The following is a 22,939-nucleotide window of genomic DNA, read 5'->3' as shown; positions in this document are numbered from 1 at the left end:
CTGGCCTTCTGAACCTCTGCCCCTCCAGGACAGAGTTCAGAAATCCATTTTAACACTCGTCACTTCACTTATTGACTTTTTTGACCTCTCGTGCCATTTTCTATGTGGTGAGCACCCAGATTTTCTTCTCCTTTTCCTTCTTTTCTGATTCATTTTACTTTGTTGTCTCCGCTTGTCTTTCCTCTCTCCAATTCCTGCAACTTAACCCCTCTAAAACAGATGTCCTCTTCTTCCCTCAATCCTCTCCCTCCTTTTTTCCCCCAGCTGCTTCTATTTTCTTTCCTCCCTCCACTCTCCCCTTCTCAACAACAGCTTGGAATCTTATCGTCAGATTTTATTCAGCTCTTTCTTTCTCTCATCATATCTCTACTATGGCACAGACGTGCCAGCATCATCTCTTTAATATCCATCATATTCACCCCTTTCTCTCCTTTCATGCTGCTAAACTCATTATCACTTCAATCTTTTCCCGACTTGACTACTGTTCTACCCCCCTCACTGGTCTCCCTACCTCTCACCTCAACACTCACCATGTTTAATTCTGCTATCTGGCTTCTTTTTCAGCACCCCCCCACTCCGCCATTCTCCATAGCTTTGCTCATTTCCCTTTGACTTTCTTTGCATCACATTTAAATGTTACCATGGCCTTGCCCCACCGTATATATCCTCTCTGACCTCTCCCTTGTGACCTCTCCGCTCCTGATATCTTCATCTTCTTGCTGTCCCTATGCTGCACTGTGCTACCTCCCCCACTGTCGTTGCTTCTCCCTTCTTGCACCCAGACTCTGGAGCTCTCTTGCATCTGACATCTGATCCTCTGCATCTCTTCATACTTTTTCGACTGCTCCTGAAAGCCCATCTTCTCTCGTGTCTTACCTCGGTTAATCAACACATGATTATTGCTCTTATCTTGCCATGTTCTATTGTACTGCTTTTTTAATATCTGTAAAGCGATTTTGCGAAAGCGCTTTATGAATTTCAATAAAATGGAAATGTCAAAACTACCCAGAGCCTGCCACAATGGCTGCTATGCTTCGGTGCTCAAATGAATCAAAATCCATATATATTGTGCACATTTTCTTAAAACCCTATGGCCCTCATTACGACCTCGGCAGTAGCCATGCGCTATTGGAAATCGCGTCCGGGTCCGGGTCCACGGAATGAGGAATGGTGCAATAGTTTTCTAATGTATCCCATTGTTTTTAAAAATAGGGCAAACTTTGCCCTAGTGCTAATACGGTGCAACTTTGCACTTGCACCGGTGCAAAGTTTCTGTAATCTGGCCCCTGGTCTGTATAGTAGGCGCATCAATCAGTTGACTGTGTGGGCACAGGAACACTAATATCTGCATCCTTCATTGTATCCCTCAAGTGTTTAAAGCAACTCCTCAAGGAACTTCAGGAACTAACAGAGTTACACGCAACAGAAAATACATTTTAGCTGTTTTAATTTGGTAGTTGTGCCACTTTGGCTCCAGCTTAACGTGCTCCAAGCATTCGACGGCCACACGCACATATTCATTTATTGTGTTTGGTAGAGGGGCCCTTTAGGAAAGAAATCACTTCAGAGCACTGCATTGTAGAACAGGCAAGCAAGCGATGCGATTTCACATGAGATAGCATAGCTACACGGTGCAAATCTTTCACGCGTAGGTGACAGCAGTGAATGTTCAGCTAAACCATAGAGGAGAGTACATTGTGTGTCATGTGACAGAGTCCCAGCATTGCGTGAGGGTACTAATAGACCTTTTCGTGTGTCCCCCATTAAGAGCTACAGGAAGCATGGTGCGTTCATGTTTCCTAGTTGGAGAGCACAATGCAGTTAGCCTTGGGATTCTATGAGCATGCCTATTTTTACATATCACTTGACATTCTCCTGGTCTTGTATCTCTGTACATTCTGTCTGATTTTGTTCTGTAGCTCTGGCCCCGGAATGGCTAAGGAACTGTGGTTAAGCCTGGCCATCGGGATCTAGAAGCTTGGACACACATTGGTGCCTAGTCTCCAGTAGTATTCATATGTTGGGCATACTGTCATGTGGGTAATCCTTTTCTTAATTGGTGAGCATTTCAGTGGTTTTAAAGCAGGTGAGATGGGATTCAACACACACACAAAAGGTTCAACGTACAAATACATGGGTTATCCAACGGCAATGCAACAGTAAGAGTACCTGTTAGAAAGATCCTACCTTAAATTCCTTCTCAATGTTTGCCAGCACAGCCAGCTCATTGCTAAGTTCTAAGGCGGTCATTACAGGATCCTCACTGGATAAGGAGAGATAGGCGGGACTTGCCAGTCCTTTGTAGGCATTGATCCTGGATCTAGAATGGCTGAAAGAGTCATGCTTTTGTTTCTCACTGCATTCATTACACTTGCAGAAATAGTCGTGTGGCCTTTCAATACGAGCGCCTTTTCTTAACAGGGTATGGACGATTTCATACTCCTGGCAGTGAGCAGCCAGAATGATGGGCGTAACATCGTGCGAGAACCTCGTCCCATCCTCATCATATGCATAGAAATCGTCCTGCTGGAGTTCCGATTGACTAGGACTCGTTGTTAACCTCTTGGCTTCTGCAAAAGACGGATGACCCAAGATGGCCTCCACTATTCGGACGTAGCCCTTACTAATTGCCAGTAGCAATGCATCTCCAACACGTGCCAGGTTCTCTTTCTTCAGCAGGAGTTCTGTTATTTCTAGATGCTCGTTAGCAACTGCTAACTGCAAAGCATTCTGGCCCATGTAGTCCACACAGTTCACATTCAGTGAGAGACATTCTTCGACCATTTTTCTCACCACTGGAATATTTCCATACTCTGCAGCATCCAAAAAGCGCTCTTCGTCTAAAGAAAGGCTTGTTGAACGGTCATTGAACATGTACGCTGGCCCTCGATTGGCTTGCCTTCGTCCTTTTTCACGGTGTATGGTCTGCCGGCAATTTGCTAGTCTATTCTCAGAACTTCTTCTGTGTTGAAAAAAGTAGAGAATAATAATACATTAACATCCAATTTTATGAAAGAATAGATCAACATTTTTCTAGCAATATACATTTATTTGAGGCAGAGTGAGAGATAGCTTATAATTGAAGCATATTGCTCCAATGAGGACTAAATGTATTTCGATGAGTCTACCCTTACAAAGTCCTACCTCAAGATAAACATAATTAAATCTTGTTAAAAAAAAAGTGCTACACTTGCTTTTTGTCAAGTTTTAGAGGATTGCATGCATGACTGGCCATTAATTTCTTTCAATGATTGGTGAGATTTTTCTGTCCTTTAAGACTGTGAACAGGTTTCAGAGAAACAACAAAAGAGGGTTTTGGAACTGAGCTAGTTGTCCCTTTTATACATTGTTCATAAATGTAACATCTACAAGGCTTATGGGCCTTCATGGTAGGCAGTCTGAGCAAATTGAGTTATTTGCTGCACACCTTGCTATTGGGAGAACTTCTGTAATATGCAATGTGTGGGTGCTGTTAAGTCATATGTACTATGGAAAGTGAGCAGTTGGGATCGATGGTGTCGCACACTAACCGGGTGATGTGTGCATTCTGACTGACGCTTGTGACTATTACGTAATATGACCTGCTATGACGTTGCCCCCAAGGGAGTTGTGCAACCTGATCCGCCTACAGAGTGAGAGACAGTTTGCGTCCAGCCGTGAAGGTGTTGGTACGAGTCTGGAGGTTCCAAGCAGGATCTCTTTGCCAACTCAAGGAAGTCTGCAGTGACTGACTGTATCAATTGTATGTTCTAATTGCAGCGCTAGAAAAGGGGTGGAGCCCGAAACATAGTGCACATTTATTGTAATGAATAGAACCCTGGTGCCTTCCTGCCTGCCACTCTTTTTCACCATTTAGCAAGCCCCGCCCACCTGGTGCCTTCCTGCTTCCCGCTCTTTTTCACCACTTAGCAAGCCCCGCCCACCTGGTGCCTTCCTGCCTGCCGCTCTTTTTCACCAATTAGCAAGCCCCACCCACCTTGTGCCTTCCTGCTTCCCGCTCTTCTTCCCCACTTAGCAAGCCACGCCAACCTGGTGCCTTCCTGCTTGCCGCTCTGTTTCCCTACTTAAGCAGCCCTCCAGCTTCTTTTCCTTTGCAGATGGGGAGCCGGTGCAAGTGGATCTAGGTCACCTGGCCTAAGCTCTGCCCACCTGGTGCCTTCCTGCCTGCTGCTCTTTTTCAACACTTAGCAAGCCCCACCCACCTGATGCCTTCCTGCTTCCTGCTCTTTTTCACCACTTAGCAAGCCACACCCACTTGGTTCCTTCCTGCTTGCTGCTCTGTTTCCCTACTTAAGGAGCCCTCCAGCTTCCTTTCCTTTGCAGATGGGGAGCAGGTGCAAGTGGATCTCGGTCACGTGGCCTAAGCCCCGCTCACCTGGTACCTTCCTGCCTGCTGCTCTTTTTCACCACTTAGCAAGCCCCGCCCACCTGGTGCCTTCCTTCACATCACTGTTTTGTGGCCAATGCTGGATTTGACTTTTATGGACTTCATTCATTCACGGTGCGTCACTCTTTCTCAACTCTCATGCTGGACTCCCTTTGCATCTTGTACTCATGGTGGCCCTGAATCATGCTGTTCCTATCTTCATCTTTTATCCTGGCTTGCAACATTATGTGTTACTACTGACTTCTGCAATTGTATTCGCTCTCCACTCTTGCTTCTCCACTCTTTTTGACTGCTTACTCTCTTTTCTCTCCTCCTTTCCCTTTTCCCTTTTCCTATCTCCTCCCCTTACTTTCTTCTATGCACTTACTCTATCAGAATTGTCCCTGGACCTAATATGATAGCAGCCTCGTCTGTTTCCTCCACCCTCCCATTACTGTTTTTTTCCCCCCACCACCCCTTCAGCACCATCTGAAATGTCGGCAGGCCTAGTATGATAGTCGCTTGTTTTGTTCCTCCCCTCCCTTTCTGTACCCCTCTCCCTCACCTTTTGTTTTTCTCCGGCTCTACCAGAAATGTTGTCAGGCCTAGTGCGGTAGTCGCATGTCTGTTTCCATTTCCTTCCCACTCTCCCCCTCCCTTTCTTATCTATGTCTTAGCTCTTGCACTATCTGAAATGTTGTCAGGCCGAGTACGATAGTTAATTTCACATCCTTACTGTTCATGGCCTGTAAGAATGTGGTTGTATTTTCCCTTGTTCCCTCCCTTGCCTTGAAGCGCTTTGAAACACATTTTGTATAGGTGCTATATAAATAAACGATCATATCATATCATAACATAAATCACCTTTCTTCATGAACACACTGATCTGAATTCCCCTTTCTTGGCGTACATACTGATCCAAAATCATTTGTCTTGACCAGAGTCTAATGGAAGCATGACAACGTTCTTGTGAATTGTTTTTGTAATTAATAATTATCAATTTTTTAAAGAAAAATCATTTTCTTGTTGTAGTGTACATATTTTAGAATTAAAATGATTAATATCATAAATGTGTATTTTTTAAGCATAGGCTATCAAGGCTGAGAAAAGCTGGTAAGCCATATAACCTAACCTGACTGACTGTAGTGCCAGCGCAGACTAGCAGACTAGGGCTTCTGCACCCTTCCAAAAGTATTGCAAGAAAAAACACATACAGTCACTTGTTGTGGGCAGAAGCTGCACAATAGTCAATGGTACAGGCACAACCTCACGAGACCTCCAGGTCAGGAATGACAGCCACTATTTAAGGGATGATTAAAAAACCTCTGTTTTTAGGCCATTTCTAGTGCCAGAACATCCTTTCCTATTGTGGTGACATGCCCTGCAGTGCAGTTGTAAGTTCAACAGTCTCTAAACATGGGGTGTGTGTTTGCAATAAAATACAGCATCCTTTAGGAGACACCCTGTTCCTAGTGCAAGTCTCCAAGCTCAAATGGCTGGTTGTTAAGAGCTCTTGATAAATATCGTCTGGTCCAGCCTGCTATACTTCAAGGCCCATCTAATGGGGCCCCAAGTGTAAATTCAGGAGTAAGCCAAGAAACTAACCGTGTGACCAGATGCATGAATGGTAAGTTTCAACTTAGACCCCACATTTCTACTTAAACTGAGCGTCTGCATCGGTACCTCAGCTGACGTTTAGATGGGTCCCAAAGAACAAAGAAGAAACCAACAGAAAGAAAAATTACGATATCTCAGTTCTGCTGGTGGCTGTATGTGCCAACCATCTTCACAATCCCACGAGTCTCCCTGCCCTGAGATTCCGAGCTAGCCAGTGTTATCCTGGGACATCTGTTGCAAGCACTGGGTGCAACGTAGGCTGAGGAAATAGTAAATTTAATGGAACACGATCAGCATGGGCACTAGTGGGTAGTGCTGCATACGTTATGTTATAGATTGGTAAAACACACTGACAGCACAAAGGAGGCTTCTTTGTGTAAACGTGAACAGGACGTAAAGTTGCAGAGGCTGTAGGAAGAAAACGAACATCTTTATATCAAAAAATATATTTATTTAAAGCTCTCCTAAATTTAAAATGGTCCTCGAGTTTTCTCAACGAAAGAGGTAGTGCATTCCCTATAGTGGTGGTGCACACAGAGAAGGTCGGATCACTACAGTGCTTGTAGCGTGTTTTTGGAACGTAATAAAGTAATGCAGAAACAGATCTCTGAGGGTGAGAGGGAACAGGTTTCTGAAATGTGTTTTGCAGAAACAAAGGGCTGGTAGCATCCCGGATCCTAGGTGTCAGACACAATGGACCTCATTATAAGTTTGCCAGTCCGGTAGAAACGGCACCAGTAAGCTACCTGCGCCATTACTACCGGAGCGGCAAACTACGAGTTATGCACGCGGGTGCCTTTTCGCCCGCCAGGTCTGACCTGGCGGGCGTATCGGCACCCGTGAGCAGAGCATGTCGGATGCACCAGCACCATTCACGAATGGGGCTCAAGTGGGAATGGGGAAGAATATTTTCTGGTGCCCTCAAATGGCAATTATCGGGTCGGCAAGGCCGTAATGACCTGGTAATTGCCATAATTATCATTTTGTGCCCCAATGCTTTTAACTTAATTCTGTGCTCCATCATTGTGCAGCCCATGATCACAATGATGACATGATGGGCAACATTACTTATATGTTTTAGGATTTCACTTATAACATCATTGATGACATCACTGATCACCAGAGTGAACTGATGACACCACATATGACATCACTCATGACACTCACTCATGACACTCACTGTTGTTGTAATATATACAAGGGGGAAATTGTATTTAATAAGTATTTACAAGCCCAACGTTTTCATTCAGCATGTGTGTATTACTGGGAAAAAACAATAACTCTGCATAACATGGCCACATGTAGTGAGTATAGATGGAGACACATCTTCAAAAGATCCCATTATACTCTTGAACAGGATGTATATGTAAATGGACCGACAATTTAGCCACAGGATACAAAATGATCAGTAAAATAAATTTTAGGACACGTTTCTCTAAATCCCTTCTTGTTACATACATCAGAAAAGCAGGTGTCATCTAAAAAAATGCAAACATTTATAATTCTGTGCACTGGAATGTAAAGGTCAATCTCGATGATCTACAAGTAAACACGTAAACATTTCTTGGACAAAATCTTACTTCATGAACAGGGATGTTGACATGTGTTACATGTGTTCCTTTACATGTTTATAAAATTGTACATTACATGAGAACTGACATTACAGAAGGTGTTCTTTTATTATTATTGAGCCATATGAGTATAGAAAACTGGGTAAACCTATGTTTTTCAGTAAGACATTTGGAGTCAACTTTCAATTTTGTATTTGTGTTTTTTATAGTGCAAATCTAGCCCAGGAGCAACGCAGCACTGTGCATGCATTAGAATGAAAAGATGGGTACATTTCAAGTGCATTCCCAAATCTGTGGTTATCTGCAGAGAGTAGATTCTAAGCCACGCCAAAGAATTCCCTAAAAAGAACACTCTTAAATTCTTTTCTAAGTTGAAGGATTGTCAAATGTGTACTGTTAGCAACCAGGATCAATTGATAAATGAGCACCACACACCGTGGGTAATAATAAGCAGCGATCAGATACCTGAGGGTTTGTAGCGCTATATAAATGCTACATTATTATTATGGTATTCGAGTATGCTGGAACATAGCAGAAAGACTGTTTCCTGGTGTTCATTTGGGACTGTGTGTGAAGAGTTTGGGCCTTGTTCGTAGACCTCTTGAAGAAATGAGCAGGCATTATGGCCCCTGCCCAGACCAATGCCCCAGCCCGAATGACTGACACACACCTTGCTCCGGCTCAACAGGCCCTGACCTCTATGGGCAAAACTCCCAGCAGGCCATTGAGCATGTTAGAGTAATGTTTGAGGCATCTCCCAACCGGCTGACTAACATGTTAAGGAATTGAAATGGGTGCATGTGGTCCCCTTTAAGCTGCTCTTACACTGAACCCCAAGTTCATGTCTCTGTATGTCAGAGAAGGTAATGCAATTTATGAGACTCCACATGACGTTTTCCCTCATCTGCCAACTTGCAGATGCTTGTTTTGCTTCTAATGGTGTACAATGTACCTATTTGAGGCAGAGAGCGATAGAGAGAGAGAGGTACCATTGGGAGTTGGAGGAATCAGACATGTTTGCAAATTCCCTGGGGTAGGAATACAGGATTGTAGGTTTTATCTTATAGGGTCTACTCCTGCCTTCCCCCGCGTAACCAAATCCCCTCTAAGATCTCATATCAACTTACTCTATACATACAAATCCTGCACGGAATGCCACCACAGACCTAGCTAGCCATTAGCATATCAACACTAACTAAACTCTCCATTTTAACTCTGTTGCACTCTCTCACATCAGCAACTAACCAGACCCAAAGTGCTGTAGTCTATCAGATCTTCCCTATGGATAACATACTCCCAGGACTCTTCCTCCAAACCTGTAGAAAGTAGATTAGCAATCAGGAACCCGGTATTTCCGACCTGCACTGATCAACACCACATGTTACGTATTTGAGTTTCCCACTTCCCACTTATGAACCACCCCGCCCACTTTTCCTCTTACTGAGCCTAGAGCAGCGAGGCCACCAATAGTGGCAGACAGGCACTATACAAGACCACATTGCATTACATTACAATTTTAAACTATGGCTTTAAATTGATAGTTTTTATGGGCAAAGTAAAATTTGAGTGATCATGGCAAATTAACAAGAACGGGTGAGCAGTTGTCTACTTTGAATCAAAATCAGTCATTCTTTTGCGCCATGTGTTCTTAGTGTGTGCGATTAATTAGTCTATATCTGAATAATGTCCATGTGCACAATATGTACCTGTAGATTATTTATGACAAATAAATTATTCAATAAATTAGCCTTTGGCACACTTAGCTAGGAATCCCTAATTGGTTTGTGTTTAAAATATTTGCTAACGCCTGAAGTGGTACCTTTTGCACACCATCAACATTCTATTGCACAGTTACAATGTGTGTTACTGAAACCAGGGGTGGGGGGATATTTTGAAACTGTTTAAACAGCAGGAAATATATTGGATTAATGCATTGTTTGCCTTGAGCTTGAAAGGGATGAGCACATACATTAATTTGAGTTGTTTTTTGCGAACAGTATGTACCTTGAATTAGATAATCACTGTTTATTTTGCTGGGGATTATTGTAGAATTATATAGAGATTTTATGAGTTTGTGGTAATAGTTGTATTAGGTAAAAGAGTGTTATTTTTTGCGAGAGCTCTATGGTAATATATATTTCCTGTTTCTAGTGGCATTCTAATGGAGATATTTTAAAACCAATAGATTGAATGGAGATATTTTCTAGTGAAGATCCTGCATTTTATTAATAGTGACTACTACAAGGATTTTTTCACACTAATTTCACTGTTAATGTACTTACCTCTGGATCATTTCGCTCTCATTTGAATGACAGGGATGCCATAATAAAGTTAGTAGCTGGTTCTAAAGATATGCTATATAAGATAGGTTACCAGTTATTGCAGTTAATACTGACACAGCTTTTTGTAATGATGATTGTAGGAAGTGTGGGTCCCTCATGAAGAAGGATGAGGAACTGCAATGTGTAGTGACAGAAACAAACTGATGGTTTCAACATCTATTACACAAATAATGTTTACTTTTAATTTGTAAACATGTGGACACAATTCTCATTTAAAGTGACGTTTTTTAATTGACTGATATGCACTTATATTGGCTTTTATGGAGTACTTGACGAGTATATCAACAATTCATTCGATATGATTTATTGAGCTGTTGGCTGGACTTATATTGAAATTATGATTCATGAACTGTGTATTCACATATTTAAAATACATAAACGTACTGTTATTTGAAGATTAAGGGGGTAATTCATAGAATTCAGCACACAAGTGGCGCACGTGGCTGGTGCACAGTGTGCGTGTGCGACAGTCTGCGCCAGCCGCGTGCGCCAAAATCCATTTCCGCGCACAGCCTATTCATGGATTTCAACATCCATTACCAGCAGTGGTGCAGAGTGGCGCAGAGTGGCGCAGCGACCTTGCAGCAGCACCAGTTACGCCCGAACCCCTCCACGTGCGCCATGTACAGTGCACAAATCCTGTACATGGGGCTCAGGCCAGTGGACCAACATACAGGCCCCCAACCACGAAAACACATGTAAAACTCCCAGCGCACTCCTCCGAATACACGTACCCCGCTGCGCGGGGAGAATCACACGCGATTGGCCCTGTGCGAGCAGGGTACATGTATTACTGGGGTTTGTGGGGAGTTTCACACACGATTGGCCCTGTGTGAGCGGGGTACGTGTATTTTGGGGGTGCGAGGGAAGTTTCACACGCGATTGGCCCTGTGCGAGTGGGGTATGTGTATTTCGGGGGTGCGCAGAAAGTTTCACACGCGATTGGCCCTGTGTGAGCGGGGTTCGTGTATTTCGGGGGTGCGCGGGAAGTTTCACACGCAATTGGCCCTGTGCAAGTGGGGTACCTGTATTACTGGGGTTCGCGGGAAGTTTCACACGCGATTTCGCTGTCAGAGCGGGGTACGTGTATCCAGTGGGGTGCGCGGGGAGTCCCACACATGAATTGGCAGTCTGGGTCCTCCCAGGTGTGCCCTCTACCCCCTCCACGGCCCCTGCAGGCAGCCTACACCACCGGGGACTACCCAGCAGCCCTGGTCATGTCCCGCACGCAGCCCATCCACCATGGGAATGCCCCCCAGCCAGCCCACATGTCACCTTGCACTAGTGATCACCAACTCATGTCCCCCAACACCCCCACCCACCCAGCAGTGAGGGGCACCTGCCAGCAGGCCCCGACTCATGTCCCCCAGCACTCCCACCCACCCAGCAGTGAGCCTCAGGCCCTGACTCATGTCCCCCAGCACCCCCACGCCCCAGGAGTGAGGGGCATCTGCCAGCAGGCCCGACTCATGTCCCCCAGCACCCCCACCCACCCAGCATTGACGAGCACCTGCCAGCAGGCCCTGACTCATGTCCCCCAGCACCCCCACCCACCCAGCATTGACGGGCACCTGTCAGCAGGCCCCGACTCATGTCCCCCAGCAACTCCACCCACCCAGCATTGACGGGCACCTGCCAGCAGGCGCCAACTCATGTCCCCCAGCACCCCCACCTACCCAGAAGTGAGCCTCAGGCCCTGACTCATGTCCCCCAGCACCCCCACCCACCCAGCAATGAGGGGCACCTGCCAGCAGGCCCCGACTCATGTCCCCCAGCACCCCCACCCACCCAGCAGTGAGCCTCAGGCCCTGACTCATGTCCCCCAGCACCACCACCCACCCAGCATTGACAGGCACCTGCCAGCAGGCCCCGACTCATGTCCGCCAGCACCCCCACCCACCCAGCATTGACGGGCACCTTCCAGCAGGCCTGACTCATGTCCACCAGCACCCCCACCCACCCAGCATTGACAGGCACCTGCCAGCAGGACCTGACTCATGTCCCCCAGCACCCCCACCCACCCAGCAGTGAGCCTCAGGCCCTGACTCATGTCCCCCAGAACCCCCACCCACCCAGCATTGACGGGCACCTGCCAGCAGGCCCCAAATCATGTCCCCCCCCTACATGACATAAAGATGCACAATCATGGCCCACATCTCCACCAAAATACCACGGCACGCCACCCCAGTCTTGAGACGCAATGATTTCCCAATCCACCCCACACTGACATGCCTATCTCAAGACACAAACCAAAAGTCAACTATGTACATCAACACATGTCCGTCACACAAACACACACTGGTTGGCATTGATTGTGTAAACCCACATTTTCACATGCATGAACTCAAAGAGCGAATTACACACATGGAAGTAAAATATCAAAATGTATTAAGGACAAAAATAAAGCAATGAAATGAAAGCATAAAAAAATTGCAAACATGAAATGAAAAGCATGTCCAAAAGATGAGTACATGAAAAGTATAACCAATCCAAAGAAATCCAAAAGAAAAATAGTCCAAACTCTCCCTCCACCAAAGCAAATCCAAAGAAAACATAAAAAGTAAAGTCCATTAATCCATGGTGAAATCCAAAGAAAAAGTTCCAATAAATCCATTGTCCAACTATGTACAATCAATTGCCAAGGGTCCATGAGCCCAACGAAAGAACAGAAACCGAATAAAAAAACTACCTAATAAAAAAACTATATACAAATGTGTGGGACAAAGTCCAAACACCCCAAAATAAAGGAAAACGAAAATGAAACCTAACACTAAAAACTATATACAATGGCGGCGGGCTAGTTTGATGGCTCACTTTCCGATTTCCCGGGCCAGGGCATCATCGAACTCCTGCTCAATGTCCTGGAGGCGGTCTTCTTCCATGGCCCCGAGGGTCCACAGGGATGATGCCATGTTGGACTCCAACTCCCTGCGAATGGCCTCAAGGCACTCGGCCTGCCTCAGTGCCCTCTGCATGGAGTTCTCCTACCCTGACCATTGTGAGCCGTGCCTCTTCTGCCCACCGCCGCTCCGCACCTATACGCTGGTCCAACCGCAGCCACACGGAAGACACACCCATTCCAGCCCCGAGCCATCATTGCTCCCACCTAGAGCCTGCTGCTGCTGCTGCTGCTGCTGCTGTCCAGGTGCCCTGTCCGATGATGCCTGCACATCCTCCATCAGCTGGTCTCCAGTTGTTGTGGTGTCCTCCCCTGCTGGACCGCCGACTCCCGACTGTGGTAAGGATGGGATCTCCACCAAGCTGGCTGTGTTGGTCAGGCCAAGTCCGCAGGGGGCCCTGGCGGAATCTGGGCCAGAAGACGACTGGCGCATAGTCTCCACAGAAGAGGAGAGGTCTGCCAGAGTGCGTGACACATGTAGGAACCCACCGACCAGGGCCCCTCCCAACAGTGCCACGTCGCGACGCTGCTGTTTGTGATGGCGTGCGTGCTCCACCCAGGAAGCACGCACGTCATCACGAATGTCACACATGCGCAGCGCGACACCAATCAGGACGGAGCCCATACATTCATGGGACCCCTCGTCCGCAGGTAGTGGAGAGGCAGATGACGTGGCACTCCCCCCTACCTGCGGACGGGCCTGGGACGGGGCATCCCTGCTGGTGCATGGTGGTGCAATCACTGGGTCAAGGACAGCGGCATGCACAGGCCCCTCTGCGGTGACCTGTGCTGCCTCCTGACCCTGGCCCTGGACTGCACCACTTGCCTCAGTGGTACTACCCCCACCAGGCCCCATGTGCGTCTCAGTAGCGGGCTCCTCCTCCTCTGTGGAGACCACCAACCTGGATGTCTCCACATCGTCTTCCGCCATTGCAAGCCCCTGTGGGGGCTCACCCGGCCCTTCCGCTACAGCCGTAGTGGCAGATGCGGCACCAGTCCCCTCGCTCCCGGATGATAGCAAATTCCTGGGAGGGTGGCTGGGCCCTGCGTCGCCGCCCGGTGGAGGCATCCCCGCTGCTTGGCTCCACAGCACCGTCTCCGCCCTCTTCTTCACTTGACGCTGCATAGAGGGAGACATAGAACACAAGCATCAGGGTACAGTACAATATTCCCCTAGGCAGGAAGCAATAACACATGAGTGGCACTGTCAAATGTCACTTCCATCCTGTCCCTCCACAATCCATGGGTGAATGAACGCAACACACATATAGAAACAGGCACAGCACCTGCAATCAACATCAGCATCCATGTACAAGGGCCTCTTTTAACCAAAATGTTTCCTTCAAACTCACATGCATCATGGCTCACACTGATCCCATGCACACACATCACCGGAGGGTCATGCATCATGGCTTGTACACCACAGACACTGTGGATAGACACAGTGGATACAACGGTGACTGCACTGCATGAGTGAATCTACACATAATCACAGACATGTGTCATGCATCCATAGCATTTCAAAGTCACACACACACTTCTCAGACACATATACATGTGGACCATACATGTACATGAGTGCAGCACCCATCCCTCACCCCCCCCATGTCCAAGAACAGAGATTGGCATGCATTCATGTGTGCATTCCACATACAGTTCCCCATGTTGCATTGGAACACATGCACCATCCATGTGGTTCACACATTACTGGTCTCACATGCATGACCATGATGTCCCTGCACACACACATCCATACATGGCCTATGTCAAACATACAGGCAAGTATCAGACTACCAGCACACTGCAACATGCCCTGTCTCACACAGCAATGCTTGGCCACTTACCGCTCAACTCCAGACGGGTCTGCCTCCGAAGGTTCTGGGTGAGGAGCGCTGGGCCTACGCGTTCCAGGACCCTCATCTGGATGTTGCTCATGCTGACCCAGCACCCCTCTGCAACCTCTGCCTTCGCGAGGCGCCGGGCCTTATAGAGGGTCCTGGACCTGAAGTCCTCCCAGCACTTCCGGACATGCTTAATGTCACGGGTTGCTACCCCCTCCACATTGATGGCAACCACTGCGTCCTCCCAGATCCTCCCCATCCTTCCTTGTTGGTGCGTGATGCTCCGAAGACGGCATCATAATGCCCCAGGACATGCTCCATCAGGACACCAACTTCCTTCTTACTGAAGCTGGTGGACACAGTAACTGGACCCCTCCATGTACACTCACAGGGGTGTGATTTTAGGTGAAGTAATTAGCCACCAGCTGCGTACGGGCTGCCTCACCACGTGCCCTTTCCCCTTCCATGCACATCGCCCATGCATGTGGTTGTGGATGTGGGGGCAACACCATGTCCACCGGCAGGCCCCGGCGGGTTGCAACGTTGTGCAGGACACATGCTCCCACTATGATCCTGCACACTACTGGGGGCGCGTATAGCAGCTGCCCACCAGAGCGGTCAAGGGAGCGAAAGCGTGACTTCAGCGCTCCGAATGTGCGCTCCACTATGCCCCGGGTTGCAATATGGGCTGTGTTGTATCTTACCTCGGGTGGTGTGGTGGGGTTCCAAATTGGCGTCATCAGATGTGTTGGGTGTCTTGACCCACGTTCAAGTTATTAGGCTACAACATTTGTGCTGTGGGCTTAGGAAATCCAACAGGGCGGAAAAGCCCACATTTGAGTCAGAATCCTGGAGAACCGTGCAGTTTTGCGTGCAGCAAAATGGTCTCCTGACCTGCCACCCATCAGTGTTAAGGAATCTGGTGCTGTTCAAAATCTGTTGTTATTAATGTAAAAAATGGATGCAATACTGGTGCTCACCACTACCAGAAAGCCGGCGTTTTAAAACCACCAGACATTTGTGTAAAACTGAACAAATGAACCAAACCAGGCCAAAGAAAGACTTACTAAGAGGTGGATACAATGTAAAACTATATTCTGAAATGACTTGAAGGAAGGAGTTGTCTAATGTATGTATTGAAAATAGCTGGGGATGTCAGCAGCTTAAGTGAATTTGGGTTTAAAGCCAGTAAAGTCGAAATGTTTAGAATAAATGAGTGACCTACTTTTGAGTGTCACATAGGTTGAAATTGTTTAAATGTCATAGTTTTGAACTTAGAATCAGTGTTCTAGCTGCATGTGTAAAAATTGCAAGTTTGGTTTGAATGTCGAAAACTGGGAACCAAAGTGACATTTAGCTGAAGCCTGGCTTAAAGAGAGTGAATTCTGCCTGACAACTACCCACGACAGTAGTTGAAACTTGATCAGCAGCTGTGTTCCCAGGCCTGGCTGCAGTCTGCTGCCGCTGCCAAAAGGAGATGACACCTCTCTGATTGAATTAGGGGAGTGGCACCTGGGGACTGCGTGAAACTAAACAATGAGCCTTCCTTGGCCCAGGCAAATGTTAAATTAGTGGGGTCGTAAATGGCTTCTTCTTGGAAGGAAACGGGGAGGGGCACTGCATCTGTGAGCAAGCTGAGTTTGGGGGAAGTGGACAAACCAGAAATTCCACCATGTGCTTTGGAAAACCACACCCCTTCGGGGCCAGAGCATAATTTTAAAAAGATGGATAAATCATAGTGCAGACTTGTAAAAATTATATAAATAATATCATTCTTGTGATTTTTCTGTGCACATTTTAAGAGGTATCAGGACTCTGTGGTATGCTCTGGGAAGTAGTAGCGGAAAATAAGGTTGTTACTCCAAATGTATGCATGTTAAAAATCTGACACTTTATCATCTGAAACCCATATCCCTTGTTCACATTTGTGGAAAATCTGGAAAAGTTTTGAGGTTGTGTTCTTGATGAAAAGGGCAGAATTCTGTCATAAGTGGACACAACATCTTACAAAGACAGGGATCGGATGGTTTGGTGCTACAGAAAATATGTTAACTTGACATATAATATTAGAAAAATGGTACATAGATAAATGTGTATTTGGATCAAATATAGATCTGCGTGCAATTTGACAAGGGGAGGATCCTCTGACCCATAAACCTACCTCATCACTCTGACTCATTGTTCCCTTCTCAAATCAGGTCAAAGAGAAATCCTTGACCTATCAAATCGTGAGTGGGTTGGGCAAAGAAAGTTAGCATCCACACCCATTTTCAAAAGATATAAAAAAGAGCCACTGGAAGCCAGACAGGGACATTGACTTTCCACTTTCTTGCAGGATGCTTTGCCGGGAGACTCCAGACTTTAAATCTATCAATCTCCAGAGACCAGAGATCCAGAGAGACCAGAGATCCAGAGAGACCAGAACTGTGCAGTGCTGAGAGCTGACGCAGATCGCTGTGCGCAGAACCAGTACCAAGTGGCGAGAGAACCGCAGCCAATCCTGACCCGATCCGTGACAAAGTCGCATTCCTGTCCATAATATAGTGTGAGTACGCAGCCATTACTGTGCAAAACCAATCTCTTAGTTTAAAATAATCTAATTCAAACTATTTTAACCTATTGAGAACTGAATCATAGAAATTGTGTCCCTTCTTTTGATTCAAAGCTGCAAAACTGTCATCTGTCATTCTGAAACTTTAAAATTTGATTTCTGAAAAACTACCTTCACAAAATCGTCCGTATCTCTTGAACCGTTTGTGATAGAACAGTGATTTAACTTTTATTTTAAAGCTGAGATTCTAAGCGTTCTAACCGACTTGCTACTCCTTATACTTCCTCCGTATTTGCGCTCGACACACACGACTAAATTGCAGCGATTTGACATTTTGCTTCATTTCAGCCGCGTGTAAAAATATTTGTCTTTTGCTTTCATTACGGAATTCCGTTTTCAACCTGGTAACCAGCCCTGAACCATTGATAGGGCTGGCCTGAACTGATTTAAAGTATCTCTCACTCACCCTGAACCTCTAGAGGGAATTAAAATCATTTTAGCATATTGTTCCCTTCTTTGCATACCACCTTTAAAGTACTTTGCCTGTGTTTAAAATCATCCCTGTTTCTCTAAGCTTGCTAGGGGGAACTAAATTCGTATTGTACTGTGATTGTATTCCTGAGAACTGTGTGCTCTTCCTTCCATCTGCTATTTCATAAGGGGGGGTGAGTTGCCAAAAGGGGAAAAGTGATTCTATTACCTTTTGCTGAAATCATATCAAGTTTATTCCTGTGTTGCTTCTTTTCCACCTTGCATTTCCTTGTACCATATAAAGCATTCTCAGCTACCTTATCCTCTATACTACTCCTAAGTAATTAAACCAGTGTGCTAGTATAACATCATCCATTGTTGATCACTGTCATATGTCTAAGTGTGATATCAAATATTAATTTATTATAAAAGTGTGATATATATCTATTGTTTAATTTTTCAAATAAACCTTTTCAATTTGCAAAACAAACCTACTTCTTGGCTCAGTGGGGTCAGGGGGATCCTCAGAGAGGGGCGTGATACAAGGGTTCATCATCCAGATTATAACTTGTCATAAAAATATATAAATAAGGGCTTCACTTGAGCAATCCCAGACAAGGCACTGACCTATTCGGAATGCTTGATTGGAGTCTTTAACAGGTGGGTGCTCAGAGGGTAGGCACTGTCACCTAGGGAGGTGATGATGGGTATCATTAGTGGGGTTGTGACATTACTCAGTATCTGACATGCATGCATGTGCAGAGGCATGTATACTCACCAAGCAGCCATGTATCGCCATGCCGCCCAGCTTCTAGGTCCCGGTTTAGGGGTGACATTCTGAAAATGAAGCTGTCATGGGTGGGCCCTGGATAGTTGGCATATACTGAGGTGATGATTCCCTTGGCATCACATGCTACCTGCACGTTGATGGAATGCCAGTGCTTGCGGTTTCTATAGATGTGCTCAGTTGCCCTGGGAGGACATAGAGCCACATGGGGGCAATCAATTGCACCTAGCACTTTGGGGAAGTGTGCCACCCCGTAAAAGTCCTGGACGGCAGCTTGCCTTTCTGCAGGTGTTCTGGGCACGTATATGCGCCTGTGAACTGAAGAGCGTGCAGTCATGATGGCCAACACCTGTTGTAGGTAGCGTGACTGCGTGGCCTGTGACACCCCCCCACAATGGCACTTGTCTGCTGAAATGAACCAGTGGCCAAGAAGTGCAGTACATTGAGCACCTTTTCCAAGGGGCTCAGTGCTGGGGAGCACAGGGTGGGTGATGTGAGGTCATCCTCCCTCTTACTCACCAGGTTGAGTATTATGTGTGTTGGGAACCTGTACCTCCCATACACCTGTTCATCAGGCATCCCAAAAAGGCTGGTCCTGGGTCTAAAAATTCTGGGCCTGGCTATCCTCCTCCTCCTGCGGTGTCCCACGACCACTGCTGCGAGGAATGGTATATTCATTGTAGAGTCTGAGCTTGTTTGTTGTTTGTGCGCACTTTCATGCTGCGCAGGGCCGCCTAAGCCTGCTTCCTGCTGGCGTACGTGTTTTCGGATTAGCGCATCTTTTTTGGCGCACGCGTTTCTCCAGTTCGATTCCATGAATACGTGTTGTAGGCGAGCGTATGGGCGTTCCGTGCATTTACCTCCTGTACTTTCCCCGTAATGCCCACATTTTCATGCGTTGTTCCCCATTCCACGTGTTACACCCCGTGTTCTGCCCACTTTTGTTGTGTGCGCCGTGCTATGTGTGCTTTTGCTGTGTGCCCGCCGTTTGATGATGTGTACGCCCGCGTGCACCATGCATGATTTTAGCACACATCCCAGGATTTACACGTGCACAGACTTCCATGAATCGATGTGCACGGCTTTCGCATGCTTGCGCTGCGATTTTCGCGCATGCGCTGTGATTCGCACGCTTTCGCACGCTTGCGCAGTGATTTTCGGCACACATTAATTCCATGAATCGGCCTGTTAGTGTAGTCTGTAGGCACATGAAGAGGGCAGCATCTCTTCTGCGCATCTTCTGCGCATACATGAAAAACCATGCACATTCAGTCAAAACACTTTTATTGAAGAGATTTTATGGCCGCAGAACAACATCTAACAATCACAGAAATTCAACAGTGATGTTAAGCTAGGCAAACCATAACTTGCACCCCCACCCTTCACTGCGGAGGCCAACACACATGAAATCACAGATGGCATCTTTGAAGGCATCACTGATGACACGCATACGACAGCACCAATTACATCATGGGCCAGATTACAGAAACGCTGCACAGATGCAAGTGGAATTTTGCATGAAATTAGCACAAGGGTACAGTTTGGCCTAGTGCAAAAAACATTGGGTTCATATTAGAAAATCTTTGTACCATGTCAGGGTCACTTTTGCATGGCTTTAGCACAAGAGAAAAAATTGCCCTAGTGGAAAAAAAAACATTTACTTTTAATGCATTGTTGCACCAGGTCAACGTGTGCCATAGTTTGCCCTAGTGCTAAAACCATATCATAGTCAACAAATTCATTAAAATAACAGTTTCTTGCCAAACGTTCCTATGATGCAAAGTTTTTATAATATGGCCCAAATTCTTTTGCACTAGTGCAAACGTTGCTCTAGTGCGATTACTGTTCAAATCTACACTTGCACTGCTGAAATGCTTCAGTTATCTGGCTCCATGTATTTATATTGTATTAATTATACAAAGATGTTATACAATATATTCAGCCAGCACAACATCAATGACCTATGAAGCTCTTCCTGTTTGGTGGCAACAGCCACAGGTCTTGACCTGAATTTAGTACACTGAGAACAAGGTGTATAGATACACTGGAATCTCTGCATATGCAGGAATTATTCATGGGGAATGGACTAAGATCAGTGGCTTGGGATTTGGCCTGTGATCATGATGCTCTTAAACTGAATTAGTAAGTGAAACATAGAAAGATTAGACCATTTGCAAACTGTAAATGCTCTGATCATTCTATGTATTTCCTCACTACCAGATGTTACCTGATTGCGTATCAGAATTCTCGAAGTAAACTACATATATTGATTATATATTTGGAACTTGAGTCCAAGCTAAACCATATTCATGGCTCTGGTGGGCCTGGGCGTTCAATCATTCTGCCTGATTATTTTTGTTTTTTATTTATCATCTTTAAAGCGCTCACACAGCCACAGGCATCGAGGCGCTGTTGTTTGCTTTTTTTTTGGTTGCGTAATTGTTTTTTTTTTGGTCTTAGTTGCGTATTTATAACGTGCTTAAACACCCACAGGTTTCTAAGCACGGACCCGGGGATCAAACCTGTGTGCTTCCTGTAGTCTTGCTTCCAAGGCACGCACGTTGCCACTGAGCTATCCTCCCAGGAGCTATCCTCCCGGGGATTATACCACCATGCTCTACTTCAATGCTCCATGCGGACACCCCAACTGATAGTTTCTATCACATTATGTAACCTTTGCCTAGCGCATGAGAGGCCTTCCTGTCACCATGCATATGTTTTAACCTGTAATTGCAATGATCTACCTACATCTAACTATCATAGCTCATGTGTATAGGTGTTGTAGGCCAGAGCAGCTGGAGTTTGTAAGGTTGGGTGCATCCACCTTCTTGCATTCTACAAAATCAGGTTTGATGCCTTTTACAGTTGCATGGACGTCTATTTTAAGGCCACTATAGCCTAAAGAAAAAGACCTAGTAAGCATATTCTGTCAGGATGTTTACATAGTTTGGTGATTAATGGCGGAAGCAGGCACCAAGGCACCATTCAAACATCTTTATAAAATAATAATGCTCTCAAATATGGTTGCTGAACATGTCAATCAATATGTGGTGTCTACCAGAATACTGGAATGCACCAATACCAGGAGAACACACAATCAAAGGGCTGACAGGTCAGTGCTATTCGCCACCTCTGTAGAAAAACGACTGTATGTATCACATTACTTGTAGTGTTTATAGAGAAATTAAACAAAAACAATTAAAGAAAAAATGAAGTCATACATCTTCTTTACAGCAATCTTTAATAGCAGACGTCTAGAGACTCTAGCCGAAGGATTTTAGAGAAGTCCATTTGCAGGGCTATCGCTACAAGCAATACAAAAATGATAATAATAAATAGTGTGTATGTCTTTTTTGGATATACACATACAATTTAACCATCAAAGAAGGGCAACTACCTATTCGTAGCTGCTTTTGATTGCACCATTATCGCCACAAACCAACATCCATTAGCAAACAATGGAAATGTCAAACTGACAATGATGTTCAAGCGTAACCGAAAAGTAAAAGAAGTGTAGTCTGCAACTAACTCTTAATAAGCAAACCAATCAAACCTGTCTGATGACGTGTGTGTCCCATCTCCACTTAAAGACCTATGCAAAAATGTAATGAAAGCAAGTTCCCATATGGGTCTAAAAAATTCCCATTAGAAAGATAATATCAATATCAGAACTATAAAAAGTAAAAGTAAAAGAAAACTACCTTTGCCGTTGCGTTTCTGGGGTACTGGTGATCAGCAGAATTCTGGAAAGTTATAAAAAGCATGTATAATGCATGCTTAGAGTTTCCTGCCAGCCAGAAAACGTTAACGAGACAAAACATGTGTAAACGACAACATTTTGTCATGTATACAATCCCTCCAGAATAGGGCCCTGTTACAGGCAGCTACAAAATGGAACGGTGCCACCATCAATTGTGTTCTTTACCTGTTTGATGTAGTCAAAATGGCCCTACACATGACGGCATCAGTACGTGATGAAGTCATCACCCGTAATGGTGCACGGGTCCTGACAGGCGTGTAAATGAATGTCAGGCACTGCATACTGCAGCCTCCATACTGTTAGTGTCGTCACCTCCCAGTACACATCCGTAAGTATAGTAATGACAATTGCTATAGTCAATGACAGTAAAGGTATATAAAAATGTAAGTATCAGACACTGCCACATGCGGCTAGTATGTTTAAAGCTACCTCACCCCAATCAAGTAATGTATATAAAGTGCATGCATCTGTGTACATAACAATGATAGAAAAGCCAATACAAATATTATTGAAACAAAGAGCAGTTGCTAATGTTAATGACAATGGGCCTCATTACACGGTAGGCGGTAAGGGTTTACTGGTACCGGTATTTTACTGGTACCGGTAAATCCTTACCGCCTTACTACGAGGTCCCTTTGCGGGTTGGGGAATTTAACGCCTGCTTTTGCAGGCGTTAAAAACCAACCCGCAAAGGGACCAGTGGAGCTAATTACGGTACCGCAATTTGCGGTACC

The 22,939-nt window shown here is 45.7% G+C and overlaps 1 protein-coding gene across 1 annotated transcript in view; it reads right to left on the bottom strand.

Moving 5' to 3' along the window:
• The window catches only part of TRPC6 (transient receptor potential cation channel subfamily C member 6), a 1,461,060-nt gene that overhangs the window by 1,001,125 nt on the left and 436,996 nt on the right, over nucleotides 1–22,939 (bottom strand). The window contains exon 2 of the mRNA XM_069639093.1: nucleotides 2,188–2,962. Coding sequence (XP_069495194.1) covers nucleotides 2,188–2,962 — 775 coding nt within the window. The remainder of the gene's footprint in view (nucleotides 1–2,187; nucleotides 2,963–22,939) is intronic.

The sequence above is a fragment of the Ambystoma mexicanum genome, chromosome 7q (genome assembly GCF_040938575.1).
Source record: "Ambystoma mexicanum isolate Mex_15411 chromosome 7q, UKY_AmexF1_1, whole genome shotgun sequence".
NCBI lineage: Eukaryota > Metazoa > Chordata > Amphibia > Caudata > Ambystomatidae > Ambystoma > Ambystoma mexicanum.
Note: the sequence above shows the minus strand (reverse complement) of the source record. Positions and strands in the feature narration are given on the sequence as shown.